The sequence below is a fragment of the Lonchura striata genome, chromosome 18, assembly GCF_050655825.1.
Source record: "Lonchura striata isolate lonStrDom1 chromosome 18, ASM5065582v1, whole genome shotgun sequence".
NCBI lineage: Eukaryota > Metazoa > Chordata > Aves > Passeriformes > Estrildidae > Lonchura > Lonchura striata.
In genome coordinates, this window is record NC_140720.1 from 10,962,354 (window position 1) to 10,983,021 (window position 20,668).

At 46.0% G+C, this 20,668-nt stretch overlaps 1 protein-coding gene across 3 annotated transcripts in view; it reads left to right on the forward strand.

Annotated features, from left to right (window-relative positions):
• Window positions 1-8,701, forward strand: part of COX10 (cytochrome c oxidase assembly factor heme A:farnesyltransferase COX10) — a 95,744-nt gene extending 87,043 nt beyond the window's left edge. For all 3 annotated transcript variants that reach the window (XM_085556871.1, XM_021539072.3, XM_085556870.1), the window contains one exon: window positions 6,411-8,701. In XM_085556871.1, the coding sequence (XP_085412997.1) occupies window positions 6,411-6,853 (443 nt within the window). In that variant the 3' untranslated portion in view covers window positions 6,854-8,701. The remainder of the gene's footprint in view (window positions 1-6,410) is intronic.
• The last annotated feature ends 11,967 nt before the right edge of the window (window positions 8,702-20,668 follow it).

The following is a 20,668-nucleotide window of genomic DNA, read 5'->3' on the forward strand; positions in this document are numbered from 1 at the left end:
TAGTGACATTTGGCAGATGGATGGTTTCAGTAACAAAAAAAAAGGAGAATAGGAAAGAGGGGGGCCTGTGCTCAACCTGCCAAAGGCTGGAGTCTCTTATACCTTCCCTGGTGTAGCACTTGTCTGCCAGTAGGAAGGAGAGCAAAACAACAGCTTAATTGCATGCAAAATTAGCTTGAAGATTTTTGTGTCCCTTCCAGTTAAGCACTTGGAGCTTTCAAAGACCCTTGATGTGGGAGCAGGTCTGGGAGCCAGCCGCCAGAGCAGGGTAGCTCCAGCATCCCACTGCCGAAGGAGAGGAGGCTCCGGCTATAAACTCCCACTGGTAAACTCAGCTTTTCAGGGTTTCACTTCCCAGATGAAAGAGCAGAATTTGTGGTCTGTTCCAGAGGAAACAGAGATATTCATGTCACTGACATTTGAGACTTGGAGCTGGGGGCCCAGGAGTATGCTTTGTGGGGGTAAAAACTGTAAAAATGAGGCAGAGGGACAATACTAGTGAGCAGCTGGTCTGAATTTAAACAAAAGCCAGTGGGCTATTTTTTTCTTCCTTTCCATCTTCGTAAGAGACAAAAGGAATGGCAGCTCCACTGCTGGGGCACCTGGGGACCCCACAAGTTCACAGACAGCGTACCCTTTGCCTGGTTCTCAACCCCGTGTGTGGCTGTGTAGCTCTGTGCCCCTAGGTGTGAAGCACAACACCCACAAAGAAATCCGGATGGAGAGATCTGCAGGACGGACTCCCACCCTTGGGCTAGTTGCAACCCTACTAGAGCCTGAAAGAGGTGGCAGATGAGGAGCCCCAGCATGGCTCTGCAGATTTGCAATCCTCTGCTGTGTCTGGTCCTTTGGTAAATGCTTCCTAAACATATTTGCAGAAGACTGTATTTTCATCTTACCCAACAGGCTCTTCTTTTATGACATCTATTGCTGGGGTTAGCTAAGGTGAGTTATATATGGTGTTGTTTTCTCAGCCTTGCCTGTGTAATGAAAGGTGAGGCTTTTGGCTGCAATAACCTGCTGTGTGTCACACAACTGCACATGCCTGTGTGTATCCATACACACAGAGCTTTTTTCTATGTGGTGAGCATACCTGAGGACATCTGGCTTCCTTCTGTTAAACACAGAAGCCAGGAACACTCTCTCAAGTTGAAAAATCCCACAGCCAACTTCATTTCCTATTCCTGGGGGATGCTGAGGATCCTTTTGTTTTGCAGAACAACCCAAACACACAGCCAACAGCCCCTTCCCTTTCAGTGCTGCTACAGAGGAGTCTATTGCAGCCCCTAGATGCTCCTGCTCCACAGGCCTTTTATGCCATCCTTCAAAAGAAACAGCTATTGAAATCCCTGACCATGAAGCATTTGAGTTTTCCAGTGTTTTCCTTGTCGCACTTGGTTTCCACGATGGTGTAACCTTGGAGGGGCACAATGCGGGCTGGGCCATGCATCCCACGGTGACAGCCGGGACAATTGTCCCAGCCCAGGGACCTTGTGTGCATCTTTAGAAATGATACTTTCCCTTTTTCCTCTCAAGGCTGCTTTCCTGTTCTCGTGCCATCCAGCACAAGCAGTAGTATCTACTTTTGTTTTCCAGTGGAAGCATAAGTGCTGATTGTTTTCTTGCTATGGTGCTGATGTAGGTAAAAGCATCAGTTCGGTTAAGGTTAGTGTCTAGGTAATTCCCAAATGTCTTTATGTTTGAGAAGGCTTCATAATTGCAAATTAATATGTAAATTTTGACAAGCTAATCTTGTTCCTAATTCTAAAGACAGTGGGAAGAATTAAGTAGCTGGTAACATTTCTCTTCAGGAGGGATGATATCAGGACAGTATCTTGAACACTTGTAACTAGAGGTCAGTTGATTTAACATCATTTTCCATCACCAAAGCAAGCTGAAGCACAGGCAGTAATGATTGTATCTTCCAGCTCTCCTTTATTAACAGAAAATGCAAGCAAGAGCTGAACAAACCAGTCCTTCTGGATCAGGACATCTGGCCATGACTCTCCATTGTGAATCTTTTACCAATACCCCCAAATAATCCTTTAAGACTGTATTGAACCTGAAGTGGGCAACTACGCTTTGACAAGATTTTAAAATCTTTCTTTATCCCCAGAATTGCTCACAGGTACAAATCTCCAGGGAAGACTACTCTGTTAAACTTGTGAATGAGCACAAAGGAAAAGACAGAAAATAAAGGGTTTGACATGTATTCTCTTCATTACTTTTGAATGTAACATCCGGTAAAACTTATATAGGACTGTGGTGAAGACTTTGGGACTGGTTTATGTTAAAATTTCTTGTAGAAAAGGTGGAAAAGGCTGCCTGAGACAGCACGGGTGCTCACAAGCAGGTGGATACAGCTGGACCAAGTCAAATCTCTGAGCTCTAATCTACCTTGTCTGGGTTAAAGAGGAGTAATTTGTTCAACATCTTTTAAGGGAAGAGAGCCAGTTGTGTGCTATCAAGTAAAACGGTGTGTGGTTGTTTCCCAACTATGATCCATTAAGAGTCTGAGCTTAGACTGCCAAAGCCTTCCCCTCCCTACAGCAGCCAAACCCATACCCGTTTCCTAGAGACTAAAGGCCAGTGCTTTTCTCTCTTAAGTCACAGCTACCAGTGTCTGGAAATAATTTTAAAATTCCTTCACATTATTCAAGGCAGAAAAATTACTAAAATTGTGCTTAAAGCAAAACAGCATTCTTAGGTTGCCAAGGCAGTAAACACCAGCTTTGGGAAATGCAGTTAAGATTTCAACATCTGTTTTGGAGCTGATATTTAACTATTCCATGTTTATTTTAATGCCTGGTTGGCCACTTTCCTGTTATACATATGCAGCACCAGAGCAAAGACAGAAGGAGCAAGTCTGTTCTTGAACTGATGTTACAGGTAGCTCCTGATCCTTTTTTTTTTTGTTGTTGTTATATTGATTAAATGAATAGGTGTTTGTCATGTCTGCAGCCTGAAGATGATCTGAGAGGTTTCAGAACCCTGTGCAGTAGGAGAGCACTGTGTGTTCTTTACAGTACAATGAGAAGGGCAAGAAGAGAGCACATGTTGTTCCTCTGCAGTGTGTTTTCAGGAACACGGTGTTGATACAGCAGTCCCTGTAGATAATCTGGGATGTTCGTCCTGACTTTTGTGGAGAGGCTCATGTTCACCTGCCTGCCCAGGCTGGCCAGACTCTAGTTGATCCTGCTCCTGAATCTGGAGCTTCCACCAACACACACTGTGCTCCAGCCTGTGTCCTCCTGTAGTTCAAGGACTTTGCTGGAAAAACCTGTCTTCAGAATTTTTCTGAGAGTTTCAGCTGGACCATCACAAAGTGTTGTGCCTTATTTAAACTGAAATAATTAATCTGTGGGTGAAACCATCATAGTGGCTTCATGGGCCAACTGAACAGGTATAAAACTCTTTGATGATGAAAGGTATTGCCAGAATGAAAGAGGCATACTTCAAATCGTCACTTAAGAGAGTGGCATCCTCAGCATGAGACAGGCAGAATTCAAACATTATTTCTGCCCTTTAGTAGTTAAGCAGGTAGGTTTGGAGTCCTCAGGTTGCTCAGTTTGCTCAGAGAGTTTTGTTGGCACTGATAATCTCAGCAGCTGTATGTAATTATTCTTTCTTGAATAGATGTTGTATGGACTTGCACACTATCCTTTATGGGACATGAGAAGTTTGGGCAACCGGCATTTGCATCTGGAGCTTTTAATCACTGTGTCACTCATGTTGGTGTGAGCCCAGGGTGGGCAGGACAAGGAGCTGCTGATGCCTGAGTGCTCTGCTCTGCTCTCTGGATGTTAGCCAGTGGTCAGAGCCCATAGCCTGCAAGGACTTGCACCCTAAAAACCATTTTCCAGCCTCCTCCTCTTAGGGGCTCTTCCTGCCCAAGGACTTTGTCTGGCTCCTGCACTGACATTGTTTTCTCATCTGAGATTTGGATGATCCAGCAAACGAGATAATCATAAATTGCTCTAGAAGGAACAAACCATGAAGTTTGAATCAAGATTTATGAAGAGCCACATGGCCTTCTTGACACTTTAAAGAGCAGAACTTCAGAAGGGTGTTCTTCTTGTTCTTGTAATTCTGAAAATTAGACTGTCAACTGCTGCAGTTTGCAAACCCAGAGTCACTAGTTGCTTTTGGAAGTTTCATCTCACAATTATTTCCAAATCTTTTCCAAATGTATGAAACTGTAAAACATCCAAGGAGTTGCTGAATGACTGTGAAATTTAGTGTCATGTTTGTTTTAGGAAAAGTGCAATTTATAAAGCTTCAATATTTCACTAGATAAAAATATATCTGCAGAAAGAAAGAACCATTTTTTACCTTCTTCAATGCCAGCTGATATTTTTGCTTTATCTTATATATTAAAATAAAATAAAAATCTCAGCTTGTTCTTGATTATTATAAAGAAGGTCTATTACTATTTAAATAACTCACAAAGAAAAATTTAAGAAAATAATAACTTAAACTTAAAATTCATGAGGAATAATAAAACCTGTTATTTATCTTGAGCTCTGTGTGTGCTTTAGGACCTACCTGGTTCTCTGTGATCCTGGAACTTTTGAGATCATTTAAGACAGTGAAAAAAGATTAAAGAATAGGAACTGAGGAAGAAGATATTTTACTCCTATTTTGCATACAAAAGTGAAAGAGTTCTGGAGACCTGTGCCTTGTTTTCTTTAGGTGACTTCATTTTTTTCCAAATCAAACAGGACTGATCTGACAACTTACTGGGATTTCTAAGTGTCTGCTGCATCTATCCCAGGTTCTCACACTTGGAGAGAAGAATTGGTCATAAATGGGCTCAACTGCAGCAATTAAAAATTAGGCCAAAAAGACTAGGGAGTTTGGAATATCCACAATCCAGCCATGTACTTGTGGTCTTGCAATTTATGAACCAAGAGACCCCAAGGTGCTGGATGTCCCTGGGTGTCCCTAGGTGCTGGCTATCTCCTGCTGCCCAAGCAATGACTCTGCTACGACAATCAGCTTTGCTTTTGTGGACCCTGCGTGTTCCAGTTGGGAACAACTTTGTCTGATGTTCACTTAATTATAAACTCTGTAGAGAAAAGGGAGATTTGCAATTATTAAGCTGAGTTCCCAAACTGTTGGGAACGGCACAGAGGCCATAGAGTAGACTCAGCTCTGTTTAGAACCAGATTAGTCTCCAGAGTTTGTCTCAGTGTAATATTGCTTAAAAACACTACTGACTTAATTATGACATAGTTAACATTCATCTAGTAATTAATGAGTACTACAGTGTCTGGGCTTGACAGGATTCCTACTGTGAGCTCATTTGATGCTGACTTGTACTGTACCATGTGCCATGCTTTGTAAGTCATCAGTCTTATGTAACACTTAAAAATCTCTGACAACCTGACAATCTCTGCCTAAGTCAAGGAAATTACAGGATGTCCTAGCACATGGGAACCAAACAAAAAGATTGGGTCTGTTAAAGTCCTCATAATGGGCTATTAAATTGTTTCACTGTTCAGCTTCTCTGTAAAATATCAATTATCTCAATGGTTGTAATGTAATCAAAGTAATTAAATTCCAAAGGCTTGCATGTAAAAAACCAGAGCTTTGTAAATGGGAATACAGCCTCAAGTATTTCTGTTGGTCTGTTTGTGTTTAAAAGTTTCTCCAGATGACTTTTTTTAATGGTGTCATAGTTAGGGAACTGTTAAAGGGCTTTGTGTGTTTGAGGTTTAGGGTGTGTTTTGAGCTTGGCTGCACAAAACATTTGAACAACTGAATAAGCAAAACCTGCGTTAGAACCGAAACATAGGGATGCAGACACAGGTCCAGAGGTGTGGGAGGCGGGAACAGCGTCTGCTCCATGTCTTAGGCCCTGGCTTCATCTGCTTAAGAGTCATTAGCTGATGGATAATTGTAGCTTACCTTTACCTAAGTTCTGAACAATGACAAGCTAGTGTCTCTAAAGCACTTCAGATGCGATACTTGAAAAATCCTGCTCTCTCAAGTGTAGCACATTCAGGATCTTGCCTCCATTAATGTGTTTTACAATAATAGGAAAAAGCTACAGAGTGACTTATGACAAGAACATACTTACCAGTTTTCCCTCAGGTAGAGACAGTTGGTGCAGGAACCAATTAGCAGTAGTTGTTTAGAAGGAAGTGACTTGCTGAAATGCTTTTCAAAGTAAGTGCTCCACAACCAGATAAACCACCATGCTCCAGCCCTGTGTGAATGCCATGAAAACCAGAGGCTCCTTATTTCATGGGGCTGCCCTGTCCCTGGACAGGGCAGTGCCACTGGTGTGCAGTGTCACTGGTATCACAGGTGAGTAGCAGTGCTCTCCTGCAAACAGGGTGTGACATCTGAGGTCTGTGTGTGGCACTTCCTGCAGGGACTGTCTAACACTCTCTCTCCCACTGCAGGTGCATTGCTGTTAGGAGGGATCCTCTATTCCTGGCAGTTCCCTCACTTCAATGCCCTGAGCTGGGGTCTGCGGGAAGATTACTCCCGAGGAGGATACTGTATGATGTCTGTCACTCACCCAGGGCTGTGCAGGCGAGTGGCTCTGCGTCACTGCTTGGCCTTAATTGGACTCTCAACGGTGGCTCCTGTCCTCAACATCACCACGTGGACTTTCCCCATCATTTCACTCCCTCTCAACCTCTACATCTCCTACCTCGGCTTTCGGTTCTACAGGGATGCTGACCGCAGCAGCTCCAGGAAGCTCTTCTTCTGCAGTTTGTGGCACTTGCCAATGCTGCTGCTTGTCATGTTCACCTGCAAGAAACCGGTCCTGGAAAAGGAAGACAAAGGCAATCTACCCAGGGGAAGTAATGAGATGGCTATGGAAATTAGATTGCCTTAAATGTCAATACCTGCCATCTTTGTGACATATCAGGTAGTATATTTTAGTGATTGCAAGGGGGAATCCTGTGGGAATCTGTTAGAATCTGTTTGAAGAAGAATCATTTGTGCCTAGCGACCGCTTCATGTGAAATATTTTGTATTTTTTTTTGAAAGGGAATAGTCAGGAGAGCTTAAAGCATTCAGGGTCTTAGGCCCCTTTACTCATCACAGGTTATGATTTCACCTATGCCAGAAGTGCATCACTTTGGGATGGCTTTCCTAAGTCCCTGTGAGTCGTGGTCTCTGTTCTTATGGGTAGTTGAGGTAATTAAGTTAGGAAGTCACATGAGCACACGTGCTGCCATCAGCACTGGCAGCCTTGGCAGCCATCAGGAAGTGACCAATGAATGATTTCTCACCCTTCTCCCCAAGCACCCTTTCATTTAATTTAAGCTTTGAAGGACATGAGAGGGTGAACTCTTCTTCTCTGAATCTGTGCCATCCCTGCACTGGTATTACACCAAAGCCCTCAGTTTTGGGGGCTTTTTTCAATCAGCTGCTCTTCCCAAGGTTCCCATTCACCGCAGTAGATTTTTAGGTCTCATATAGCTGGCACAGGGCTAAAGGAGTGAAGAAAACTGTCTTTCAGCACAACACACTCAAGCATTTAAACAGCTCTCCTGTAGCATATCCCTTGGACACACTGAGCCATTCTACTGTATTTCCATCACAGGGAACTTTTTACTCCTGTATGGTTTTACGTCATTAGTGTTTGAGCCCTGTGTGACAGATCTTCAGCTGGTAAAAACCACCATTACTGTTTATGGCAGAGAGGCTGTGAATTGTGGAGGAGGTGAGAAGCATATCCCAGAGCCAGATGGTTGTAAGGCTTTTCCATGTTAATGTGTCTTATGCCAGCCCATTGAGTCTCAGCATCCTTAGACAAGCTCAGGACTGGCATCAAGAGCTTGAGCTGTGTTTAATGGTACAGTGTGGGTGGTGGCTCAGAAGGGCTTCACTTTGGGGGTGATTAATAGGTAAGGAAACGTATTTCACATAAAAAGGGCTGGGGATTTTAATCTAACAGAATGTTCACTTGCTGATGTAGCCAGTGTCTCTCCAAAGCAATTATTGTGGATGGTCTCCCAAGAGCCATCCCTGCATTATCCCTGTTAAATGATACACTGAAGAGCATTTCTAGTCACAGTTTAACATACTTTTGATCCTGCTGCTCAGCTGTGGCTCACCCTCATCTTGCCTGGAGCTGTCTGTAACCTCCTGGTGTGCTCCCAAACACAGCAACATCGGGGGCAGACAGAGACAGTGATAGTTTATTGTGGTAGTGCGTGTTATGACTTGATGTGTTTTCATGCCAAGATTTCTTTCCCATGTGGAGAGGGACAGGGAAGCAGGAGTATCCAAAGATACAGCAATACCTGAAAAGGAAGACACTGTCTCGAGCTTGTTCTCAAATAAAGCCCCTCAATGTCACAAATCTTTCACCAGGGGTGTGTCACACTGACATAAAACCTTCCCTGGCTGCTTTCATGATCCAAGCCTGGCTCTTGGTCTCAGTTATGCTGGTGTAAATCAGGAGTGACATGGTTTAACCTCTTTTTTTCTGGCAGAGATGCTTGCAGGAGCAGGGCCACCTGTTTCCATGGCTCTTAACAATTGCCTGCAAGATTTGGTGACTTGAGTGATTGCAGGTGACTAGATGGAGCTCCCTCACTGTCTGACAGACTCTGCTGTGCTCAAGTTACTGTGGGTAACACTTTGTGCTACTCTATGGAAACTGTGCAACTTCTGAATTTGTTTTAAAAATGCATCCAGTCTTCTCTGCAATAAAGTGCATACTATCCAAAAAGAGACGAGTGCTCCAAATCTGTCTTGAACTATTCACTTCTTGTTGAAACTCTGGTCGGGTTCAGTTAACTGCAAAGGTATTTGCTAGTTTTAGGGCACTTCTCATAGCAGCAATGTTCTTGACCACTTCAAGAGTAAGGACAGCTTGTGAAATACTGATTTATTGTGCAAGCAGCACACTGAAAATAAATCATATATGAGTGGAAGGGGTTTGTGCAAAACCAAAGAATTTGGTCAACCTTTAGGTGGGAGAGGAACCTGAAAAGAGCAGATGGTTCACAAAAAAACACAGATTTTCCTCTCAGAGACAGAAAATGGTGCTGAGGCAAGGACGGTTGTGGGTTTCTCCTAAGTCATTATAGAGCCAGGCTTCAGATGGCCTGCAATTCCCAGGTGCTGCTGAGGAATTCCATTCTGATTAAAGGTCTCAAGGACATGCCTGTGGTTGTGTTCTGAAGAGAGTCATCTTAATTTCTTGGGCCGAAATGTGTAACATTCACAGGTTTAGGGCTGGACAGGAGCTTTGTAATAATCACTGAATGTCTGCAAAATGCAGGTCACTGGGCTGCACCAACATCTCCACACCCAGTGGGTCTGGCCTTGAAAGAAAACATGGCTTTTGAATCAGTGTATCTGGGATTTAAATGTAAGATAATATCTTATTTAAATTTCTTATTTTAAAAGAAACACTTTCTTTACCTAGAAATTGTTCTAGCTCTATCTCTGTTGCACATTGGCCATGTGTCAGGTGTCCATATGCTGCCATTTTACTGCCTTTAGGAAATTTTGCTGTTGCATGTGCTTTGCAAATAGACACCTTGCCAAAGTGAAGACTTAGCAGGAGACGGATATTGTAGTAGGTGTTCTCAGGTCTCTTTTTCAATATTGCTGCTGCCACTATGGAAGATGAAAAATTCTGAACTGTCTGCCATCACCCAGGGATATTTGTGGTCCCCGTGGTCCCCCAGAGAGGACTAAGGTGAACCATTCCCCCCTCCAGCACTGCTGATACTGCTGCCCAAATTCTGCAGGGAAGGAGGCAGGTGAGGTGTATGAGGTGCCTTGCTGGGATGGCTTTGCACAGGAGATAAACCTGGGCTTTCTGCATTTCTGTGCTGGGCTGTGCAAACATCAGGCTTTGAGAGCTCCTTGAATCTGGAACAGCAGTTCCTGCATAGAAATGCAATGTTGTTCTTCCCTTATCCCATTTTGATAACTTGAATATGGTTGTTTGTCACTCTTTATCCTGGTTACTCAGGAACTCCCTATGAACTGGTCCTGCAGAATCAGCATGGTTTGGGGTGAAAGGAGCCTTACAGACCATCATGTTCTGACCCCTAGGTATGGAATACCTGTTCTTTATGTGGTAGTGAAAAAAATAGCAGTGGTGTGCTATATCCCTCCTAGCCCTTGGTCTGCTTGTAGCTGAGAATGTTCCATCTTGGTGTTGCTGTCACAGGAGGCAACTCTGCATCACCAAAAGCCTGCACTGAAGCTCATGGAGGAAGCTGAACCAGTGACTCAGGATGAAGCTGGGTTTTGTCTATTTGGACTTTAAATCTTTTGTGTGGTTTTGTAGATAAAACAGTAGCCCTGAGGCTCAGAAGATTTTCATTCTTTCCAGATCTCTGTAGAAGAAATGAACTCCAGCTGTAAAATAGGGATGGAGATACTTTTTGTTGGAGGAGGGAACAGTTCATGTCTCTGTCAGCCCACACCCATTGTTCTGAACAGCCCTGCAAGGTGAGTGCTGGGTAAGGCTTTGAGGAGTTGCAGGGAGACTGAGTCCCCTCCTCTCTCCTTTGCCCTGACATTCAGCAGATCACAGAGCAGAGCACTACCCTGGCAGGGTGGTGTGGGGAGCAGAGCTATGTGACTGGGAGTTGCTCTGAGCTCTCAGGTTCACAAGGAGCCCCAGGCCTTGTGTGAGCTGTGTGTGGTACCCCAGCAGGGCAGGCATCCTGGTACCCCTGCCGGGCAGGCATCCCAGCACAGTAGGCAGTTGCTGGAAGAAAACTCTCTGCTTGCTCTGCTCTTTGTTCCAGCATGAGTGAAGAAACCCAATCCCTGTGCTCACAACACTTTTCCTTCTCATTTCCCCCACTGGGCTTTTTTTTTCTCACTTCCTGTATCAATCTCTGATATAATCTGCCCCAGCAGAGTCACACATTCACACTCTCCTGGCTCCAGCAGCATTTCCCACTCAGCCAGGCCATGGCATTTCAAGGCTTACACAAAACACATGTCCTTTTCAATTCTGACAGTCCCAGGAGAGTAGGAATGGTAACAGTGATATTGTTAGAAATCATCATTACAGATAGAAAGCATGTTGTCCTGCTTGCTTTCCAGAGGTGATCAGATATTCCCTCTTCCTTGGAAATGCAGGGTGTCTACAGAACACTTTGCTATTCAAACAGAGATATCAGCACTATTTCTGCAAGTAGCTATGCTGGAGGTGGTAATTCTATATCGTCCATTGCAGGGTGTCCCCAATGGCATTTTGAGTCATGGAATTTCTTAACCAGGCAAAAAGCCAGTCCCGGTGAGGGCTCATGGGATGCAGGATGCCACTTGTGCTGTCCATGGAACCTTGAGTCAATTATTTGCCTCTTGGTGCTGCAATTCATTCTTCCCATCATGGCAAGGTCAATGCTGCAGGGCAGGGCTTGTCCCCCAGCGGTATGTGTCCAGTACTTGGCCTCGCCCAAGATAAGTCAGAGTCTGCTTCTAATGTTTCTCATCTCCCAAACAGCTTGGGCTTAATTTGGAGTCAAAGGCCACAACTGTGTTGGGAGTTCAGATTTGCCATCAGTCATGACCTTTCTCCCTGAGATCCCTCAGACTGTACCCTTCTGTATGATTCCCTCAAAGTTTTTTAGTCCCCTCTGAAAAAGGCTTCTACTGCTCCAACAGGAGGTCTGGTGAGCTTCAGAGCTGCCTTCTGAACCCTTCTGTTCACAGAATCCCAGAATAGCTGGGGTTGGAAGGGACCTCTGGAGATCATCTTATCCAATGCCCTGCCAAGACAGAGTCACCCAGAGCAGCTGACACAGAAACGTGTCCAGGTGGGACTGGAATGTCTCCAGATACGGAGACACCACACCTTCCCTGGGAGTTCTAGTGCTCTGCCACTCTCAGTGGAAGTTAGTTCTTTCTCATATTGAAGTGGAACTTCTTTTGTTTTAGTTTATGGCCACTGCTCCTTGTGCTGTCACTGGGCTCTACTGAGGAGTCTGACACCATCATCTGACACCTCTGCTTTTCTGCTTCCAGACTTTATCTGTTTGCACTGAAGATTTTCCAGCCTGGGTCAGCACCTCAGGCTGCTTTCCAGTATTTCAAAAAAGTACAGTTCATGTTTTTCACAGCACAGAGTTGGCAAAACAACATTGTGTTTTCCCACAATGTGGAGATGTTTTCCTACTGTTCCTAACCAGTTCTGGCACCCCCAGGTCTTGGAATAACTAACAATTTGGCAGCGGGTTCAGGTTGGCGCATTAAACCATTGTGGGAAGGTGCTGGGTGTTTTTCCCAGTGCCTGAAAGGCTGTGGCTCCCAAATGCTTGTTTGAGCTTTGCTGACCCTTCCTAAGAGATGCTTTGCATGTGGTGGGCATGGAGTGTACTGGGTGAGGAGCCACTGCCATGGTGCATGTGCTTTGGGAGAGCACAAGGACTCAGAAAAAGGTGCTAGAAAGGAGGGTGCTTGACCCTCACCACTAGTGCTGGAACAGCTCTGAATTCATGCCTGTATTCTCATTTTTGTAGGACACCTGACTCAGTCTTGCCCACTGAGTGAGTGGGATACCCAAAGACAAGTTTCCATCCGTCCCCAAAGTGTGGGCAGCCCTCACACACAGGGGCTATTTGGCAGTTGAGGTTTTTCCCCTGGTTTTGCTGTCCCAGATGCATCCCATGGTCCTTTCTGCCCTCCCCACTCCCCTTTTTAACACTTTCTATTGTAATTACAAATTCCTTTGCATACATTTTTTCATGGAATGTGTGCTGTAATACACATTGCCTGTGCCTCTCAAACTGTGGTTGTTGCCAGACTCGCTGTTTTTCAAGGGAAATGCAGACTTTGGGGAATTGCCCTGTGGGGTTGGAAACAGCAGGGATCTGATCTCCCACACTGACCAAACTGTCCCTAACTGGGATGACCAGGGACATACTGCTTATCTTCCTCATCCATAAAGCAAGGAGGGAGAAGAGGGAACGAGTCATACCTGTGGGTAGGGTGCACAGACACCAGACCATGCTGCCAGGGAATCTCCCAGCATGGCAGGACAGTCTCCAGCACTGAACTTCTTCAGGTGGAGGATTGGACACATGGCACTCAAAGTTCATTTGCAAAGAACTGTCTGGCCCAGAGACCCATGTTTTGTTTTTTTTTACCAAGGCGAAAGATCAAGATTTTTGCTGCTGAGAAAGGCTGGGAGATGTTTGGGAGGTTTTTTTGGTTGGATTTTTTTGGGGCGGGGGGTTTTGTGGGGTTTTTTTGTTTGTTTGTTTTGGGGTTTTTGGTTTGTTTGGTTCTTTGTGTTTGGTTGGGTTTGGTTTTGGGTTTTTTTTTGTTTGTTTGTGGTGGTTTTGGGGTTTTTTTTGGTTTTTTGTTTGGTTTTTTTTTTTTTTTGTCGTGGAAAGGAGACACTGTATCAAATTAAAATTGAAACAGAGATGCAAATAAAATAATTAAGGCATTTCCGCAGGGAATGCTGCTGGACAGCATCCAGACTGGGGAAAGGACCAGCCTGAGTTTATCAGCTGAATTCCAAGGTTTGGATGGATATTCATTCTGCAGAGCTGCCAAAGCCATCCCTGCACTGAACCATGCCCAGCAGCACTGAAGGGAAATGCAGGCATGTCAGGGGTAAGCAGGATGGCTGGGACCACATAGTCACCCCACAGCAGAGAGAAGTATTATTTAGGTCTCTTCTCCCTCATCTGATTGCTCTGGCCTGGTTGTTGCATTGCACTTAGCTTTCAACGAGAGCAAGGACTGGCAGGAGCTGTCTGTATGTTGGGAATGAGGCTGATTAACCCTCCTCACTTCAAAAATGAGTACTGGGAGGAGTGTAGTGAGGCATCTGTAGGCAGATGTTCCCATGCCATCTCTTTTCCATGCTGCTCAGAGCTCTGCACAGGGTGTAGGTCGGCCTCCGCCCTGTGGGACCCCATGGACCTTGGCCAGGCCAGGCAGTGCCTCCAGGGCTGCCAATGAACAAAGGTTTCTGTTTTAGGGTGGGAGGGAATCTGCCCTCTGTGGTGTAACTGCTGGCAAGTCTGGTCCCCTGGTCACCCAGCACTGCATCCCACGCTCTTGCCGGGAGCAGCGTCGCTGGGCTTCCTGCAGGGATTGCTCCGTGGGCTGTTGGGGAGCTGCCCGTGCAGGAGGTGAGGAGCCATCAGGCTGGAGAAGTGCAGCTGAACGAGGTGCCTGCAGACCCGAGCCTGGTGGCGTCTGTCTCTGGAGCCGTGACAGTGAGTGTCGGACTGCAGAGCCCTGGAGACGGTCCTGAGCCACTGCCGCCTGTGTGCCCTTCTCACAGTGGGGACTGCAGGAGAGCCACGCTGGACAGAGGGACAGACAGACAGACAGATGGACAGATGGACAGACGGACAGACAGAGAGACAGAGGGACAGACGTACAGACAGAGGGACAGACGGACAGACAGAGAGACAGATGGACAGAGGGACAGATGGACAGACAGAGAGACAGACAGACAGAGGGACAGACAGAGAGACAGAGGGACAGACGGACAGACAGAGGGACAGACGGACAGACAGAGAAACAGGTGGACAGAGGGACAGACAGAGAGACAGAGGGACAGATGGACAGACAGAAGGACAGATGGACAGACGGAGAGACAGACGGACAGACACAGGGACAGACGGACAGACAGACAGATGGACAGAGGGACAGACAGACAGACAGAGGGACAGACGGACAGAGGGACAGACAGAGGGACAGGCAGACAGAGGGACAGACGGACGGACAGAGAGACAGACGGACAGAGGGACAGACGGACAGGCAGAGACACGGACAGAGGGACAGACAGACAGAGGGACAGACAGAGAGACAGACGGACAGAGGGACAGACGGACAGACAGAGAGACAGACGGACAGAGGGACAGACAGACAGAGGGACAGACAGAGAGACAGACGGACAGAGGGACAGACGGACAGACAGAGGGACAGACGGACAGACAGAGAGACAGACGGACAGAGGGACAGACGGACAGACAGACACAGACGGACAGACAGAGAGACGGACAGAGACAGACGGACAGAGGGACAGGGACTGCTCCGCGTGGCTGCCGGGCTGTGCGGCCGAGTCTCGCTTGGCCGCGCTGGCGGGAACTCCCTCTGTTGACTTCTCCCGAAGTTGCATCCCTTCATCCAGCGGTGTCCCTGGCTCTGGTAATAAATAGCACCTTCCGTAATGTCTGTAGCCCTCACTAAACCACAGACCAGACTGATTATTGCTGCTTTTGTAGCCTTTGCAGAGCTGTTTTTATTTATAATTGCACCCTGCTGGTCTGTTCATAATGATTTTCCCGGCTGCATCCCATGCGGTCCACTCCTGCAAAGCCACATTTTCATAGTAGCTGTTGTTGGTTTTAATCACTTGTTATTTGGATGATATATTAATAGCAGTATCTCTGTGAAGCCTTAGAGTGTTTTCTTTTTCAAAACATTTACCATAAAAGCTAAGTGTTAGCCCTAATAACACGTGTTTCCTTTGGCTACCTCCTCCAGCCATGAATCCAATTAACTGAGTGCTCAGTGGAGGACGTGTCTCACCCCGTCCTGTCCCGCCTTCTCCCCAGAGCCTCTCCTGGACCTCTGATTAAAAGGTGTTTGGGACCCCAGTGGGAATAAGGGTGCTTGAAAGGTACCGTGTGGTTGGAGGGGTGTGAACTTGTAATCGCCCATGTCCAGACTGTAGGAGGCTGTAGTAATCCCAACTGTACTTTGCAGATGTTAATTTGTGTCTTGTGTTCTCCTAAACCCCAAATAACCCATCACACCTTATTTTGCAGCAAAGAAGGGTGATGAGAAAGCACTAGTGAAAGAAATAAAAACATAGCTGTTGCCTCCTGAGTATCCTGAGTCTGTGGGTGGGGAGGAGTGGGGTGATGCTCTTTATTTTAGCCATTTATGGGGGAAACCACCCCGCTACCCCCCCCCAGCAAAACCTGTCTTTGCTGGAAGTGGTTTAAATGGAACACTTAACTCACTGGGGTTAGTGCTTTTTAATTTCATTCAGAAGGCAGCTGTGAATGGATTCTTCACCCACTTCAAAAGGCCGTGGTAGCATGTCCACTGTGGTGCAGGTCATTAATGGACACTACAGGAGTTGTGAAAACATCTGCTAGGTCCATGCCTGCTCCTTTCAGTACAGTTATTCCCTTGCTAATAATTGTCTGTGTTCTGTCATCTAGAAAGGGACCTTGTGTTCCTCCCAGGTATTCTAATGCTAATTTGTTTAGTTAAAAAGAAGAGGCTAAACAGATGTGAACCATTTGGTTAGGTTGTAGTTCATTTGTTAGGAAGTGCAAAGGATTCTTGGCAGGATATTAAATATTACCTTGGCCAATCACAAACACTTCATATTTCAAGAGAGAAAGGGAGGTAGGGACTGCACTCCATAAATCAGCCTTTTCAAAGAGACAGAAAAAGGCAAACATTTGATAAATCTGTGTCATTATACTTAGAGATCAAAGGGGGTTTTACATATGTATTTATGCAACTGGCAACCTAGGAGACAATAATAACAAATATAGATCTCTGACAGCTTTACAAAAATAAAAATTAGTTGGTTCTAATCTGTAATTATCTGGGAACTGTGTGAGGTAGGAGGTTGCTCACACTAGAGCTTTACTGAGGCAGTGAGGCAAAGTCATTCATAAATACATTAGGAAGTTCCGTGGGCAAGAGGTTGCCAGAGCCACTGGGTGGTAGGTAGCAGGGTACAGCCACTGCATCTGCAACCCTGGTTTTATCCATGGATCCCAAATTAGGCGGGCAGGCACTACCAGAGCCAGAGGTCACCAGCGAAAGCAGCATTTCCCTATGTACCTTGATGAAAATCTTCTTTTATGATGAAAATACAGAATGATGAAAATATATAATGATGGAAATATGTAGTGATGAAAATCATTCCTTGATGATTTTCCAGCAAATTATCTACAAGGAATATACCTGAAGAATCCCTGAAGGCAGGAAAATTTCCATCTGTGGGGTCTCTCCTGCTTGGCCACAGCATGGAGTTACAGCTCCATGTCTGGTACCTTCCATAGCCCCACATGGCACTGTTGGCCTGGATGAGCCCTCCCACTGTTCCCAATGTCTGGTTCACTCTCTACAGCTCAATAAGTACAGGACTGGAGCCAGAGGCTCAGGTAAGTCAGGGAAGAAGCCTCAGAAGACCCCAGAAGGGGTTTTCAAGCAACAGAAATAAGAGAAAGACTACTGGGGGCTACAGTGGTTATTGCTTTAATCCAGTGCAGAATTTAACCCAGGGCAGATGAACTGAAACTCCTCCAAAGCAGCAAAGGCCATCGTATCACCCAAAGAAGGAGAAATCCAGCTGTGTTAAGATCATTTCATGGACAAAGCAATGCAGCCACAGAAATTAGAGACAGAGAAGTAGCATGATGTCATCTCTCCCCTCCTTCTGGCCAGTTACCGGGCTGATTTCCTATTCTCTTTTGCTTGTTTAAAATGACTTCAGCAACTTGGTTTCTGCTTGTTCCCATGGGAAACTTCTGCAGTCTATAGATTTCACTGGTAGGAAACTCTTCTTGACAGTCAGACTATATTTTCCTTTACTCAATTCCATCACATCACTCCTACTTATGCCTCCTTGGAGCACCCTAAACACTCTGCTCCATTGAAGTCAGTGCAGTTATGTGAGCAGTAAATTTGGCTTATGGCACTTGGAGAAATAGATATTAAAACCCCAGGGACAAATTAGGGGGCAAGGGGAGGGAGGGCAGTGAGGGAAAGGAAATGGTTTCAGGTTAAGAGAAACAAGATCTCCTCCTACATCTGTATAGCAGTGCTGCCTGTGGCCCTGGTAGGAGCATGCCCAGGACAACACAGTGGGACACCGTGAGGAGCAATGATGTCCCTGGGGTCTCCCTAGGATGTTCCTAGGATGTCCCTGGTCAGTGGTGGGCTGAGGGCTCTAAGGCATTGTATGGCACTTGGACTTGGGTGCAGAGAGGTTGCATAAAGCCCTGGGCACTTGCCTTGGCTGAGTTTTAAGTCCCAGTGATGGTACCCACACTCACCTCATGGCCTGTCTGCCCCAGCTGGGATGGCCACTGCCTGCTGGTCCAGCAATCCTGATCCAAAAACACTCACTGCAAGCTGCACCTCTACATGTGTTTTTTCAGGACAAAATCCCAAATGTCCTCATGCCTTTCTCCCAGCTCTTATCTCACTACTGTGACGTTAGGACAAGTCCAGCAGATGTGTGCAATGGTGGAGAGAAGGCTGTTGACAGACACACAAGATTTATGCATCAATGATCCTCCAGCTACTGTGAGCTCTGGAACAGGACAGGGTGTACTGCACAGGACATGTGTTGGAGAGACACAGGGAAGAGACAGCAATAAGGATTTCCTAGGGTGGGAAAAAGTAGAATAAAGAAGTGCCGGACTTCTCTTCTTGGGACCCTGCAAGAGGGAGAGGGCTGCAGTGGCTCTGTGACTGGGGAACATCTCAGAATACTGCAATAAGGACAAAATCCCATTATAGATACATGTGGATAGATGAGGAACATAGAAATCTCACACCAAAGCCCTACACCTCAGTGTTCTGGGTGCTGTATGTTCCGAAATAGGGGCTGGTCACCTCCTCTCTGGCCAAGTCACTGTACAGCAGAGCACTGATACAATTCCAGTAAAACCTATCTTGGGGCTATTTTTCTTAAAAAGCCAATCCAACTTTTACAAGCTACAGCTGACAAATATTAAAGGCTTAAACCAAACTTTCTGTGACACTTATCCTGGCTGATGCTGCTGTATGTAAAGAACAAGAATTATTCCATCTGAAGGGTTTGCCTGTTAGCTCATGGTGTAGGAGTATGCAGTGGAGTAACCCATGTGTGGAAGCAGCAGATTTTCTGTTTGGCCAAGTGCAGAGGTGAGTAAACCTGGGTGCAGGAGAGGCATGCATGGAATGATTGCTGCCCACAGCTGTGATCCATGCATTGCCAGGAACTGTCCTTTTTAATTCTCTTCACAATTACCCATCTGGGCCAGCTGGCAGAGCTTTGCCAGCACACAGGGAAACTGGAAAGCAATTCCTCCTTCATCCTGCCACAGCTTGGCACCTCCATCTCTGTCTGCTTGGTTTGGGATCACCGTTCACACCACAGAGCCCAGCAGTGCCACCTATTTTATCTCATAGCAGAGAAACATTGGAATTGTTTGCTGGTGACTCTGTAGCTGAAATACAGATGTCATCCTTATGTCATCCCAAAATCCGCTTTGCAAATACATGGTCCTGGGAAGAATGGAGATGAGTGACACTGGTACTGATGGAGATTTGGGTGGCCCAAGCTCTGTGTTAACCCACTGAGCAGTTTTTAGAGAAGTCATACACCTCTCAGGGTCTTATTTACCCTCTTCAATCTGCTTGGTTTCTTTAGTTTGTAAACTCCAGTTTGTAGTTGCAGATTATTTTACAAGATTCTCACACCACAGCCAGTGTGATGGAAACTGTTCACTTTTGCATACCAGTTTAGGGATTGATATACAGTTGATACATGAATAAGTCAGGATAATGTCGTTGCTTCTGACAAACAAAATTAAGGCTCTTGATTGTGAAAAGATTCTCCTCTAGTTTGGGGGAAAGTTAAAAAAAAATAAAGAGGTTTCAGCAAAACCTCACTCTCAAAAGTGCTCTGAAAGCAGCAAAATCTGTAAAAACATTTATGCATCTTTTAATAAAAACAGGATAGAAAAGCTGCCCAAATGCATTGGAGCTGTAAGTTATGTGATTGCTGGGAGAACACTGGCTAAAGCACTTCCATGGAATGTGCAAAATCCCCATCCCTGGAGAACACTGGAGTGACCTGGTCCTGGAAAGGAGGGTCCCACAGCTAATGGTATTGCAGGAAGGATCTCCTCTGACAGATTCTCTTAGTTTGCCTTTCAGGACCTGTTGTGTTTGGTTTGGTTTCTGTGTGTTACTCCCATAATGTGGACTCTGGCAAATCTCACCAGGAATTTTTACAGGCAGGGATTTCAGAAAATACAGTACGACAGAAGGTGCAGCTGATTGAAAAGACAACTCGTCAATACAGGCAAAAATAGTATCATAGAATAGTTCTGGTTAGAAGGGACCATGAAAAGTGATATAGCCCAGCCCCCTGCCATAGGCAGAGACACCTTCCACTAGACCAGGTTGCTCCAAGCCCTGTCCACCCTGGTCTTGAATGTTTCCAAGGATGGGCCATCCACAGCTTTTCTGGGCAACCTCAAACAGTGTTCTATCACTCTCATTGTAAAAAAAATTCTCCCTAATATCTAATCTAACCCTGCCCTGTCTGTTTAAAACAGTTATCCCTTGACTGTGCTGAAGGGTTTGTCCCCACCTTTTTTATAATCCCCACTTAGATACTGAAAGACCACAATAAAGTCTCCCTGGAAACCTTGCTATCCACATATTTGAGGATAAGGAGGAGAAAAAAATGAGATGCCCCGAACACCATGATGCCCTCAGTGCTTGACTCCCAGCTGGCGATTCCCTGCAGCCGTGAGGGCACAAGGCACGGGAAATCCCAGCCTGGCAGCGAGTGTCCAGCACACGGTTCCGCACGGGAGCCGCTCTTCCCGGGGCGGTGCCGGCGGCGGTGGCGGTGCCGGCCGGGCCCGCACGGGAGCCGCTCTTCCCGGGGCGGTGCCGGTGGCGGTGGCGGTGCCGGCCGGGCCCGCACGGGAGCCGCTCTTCC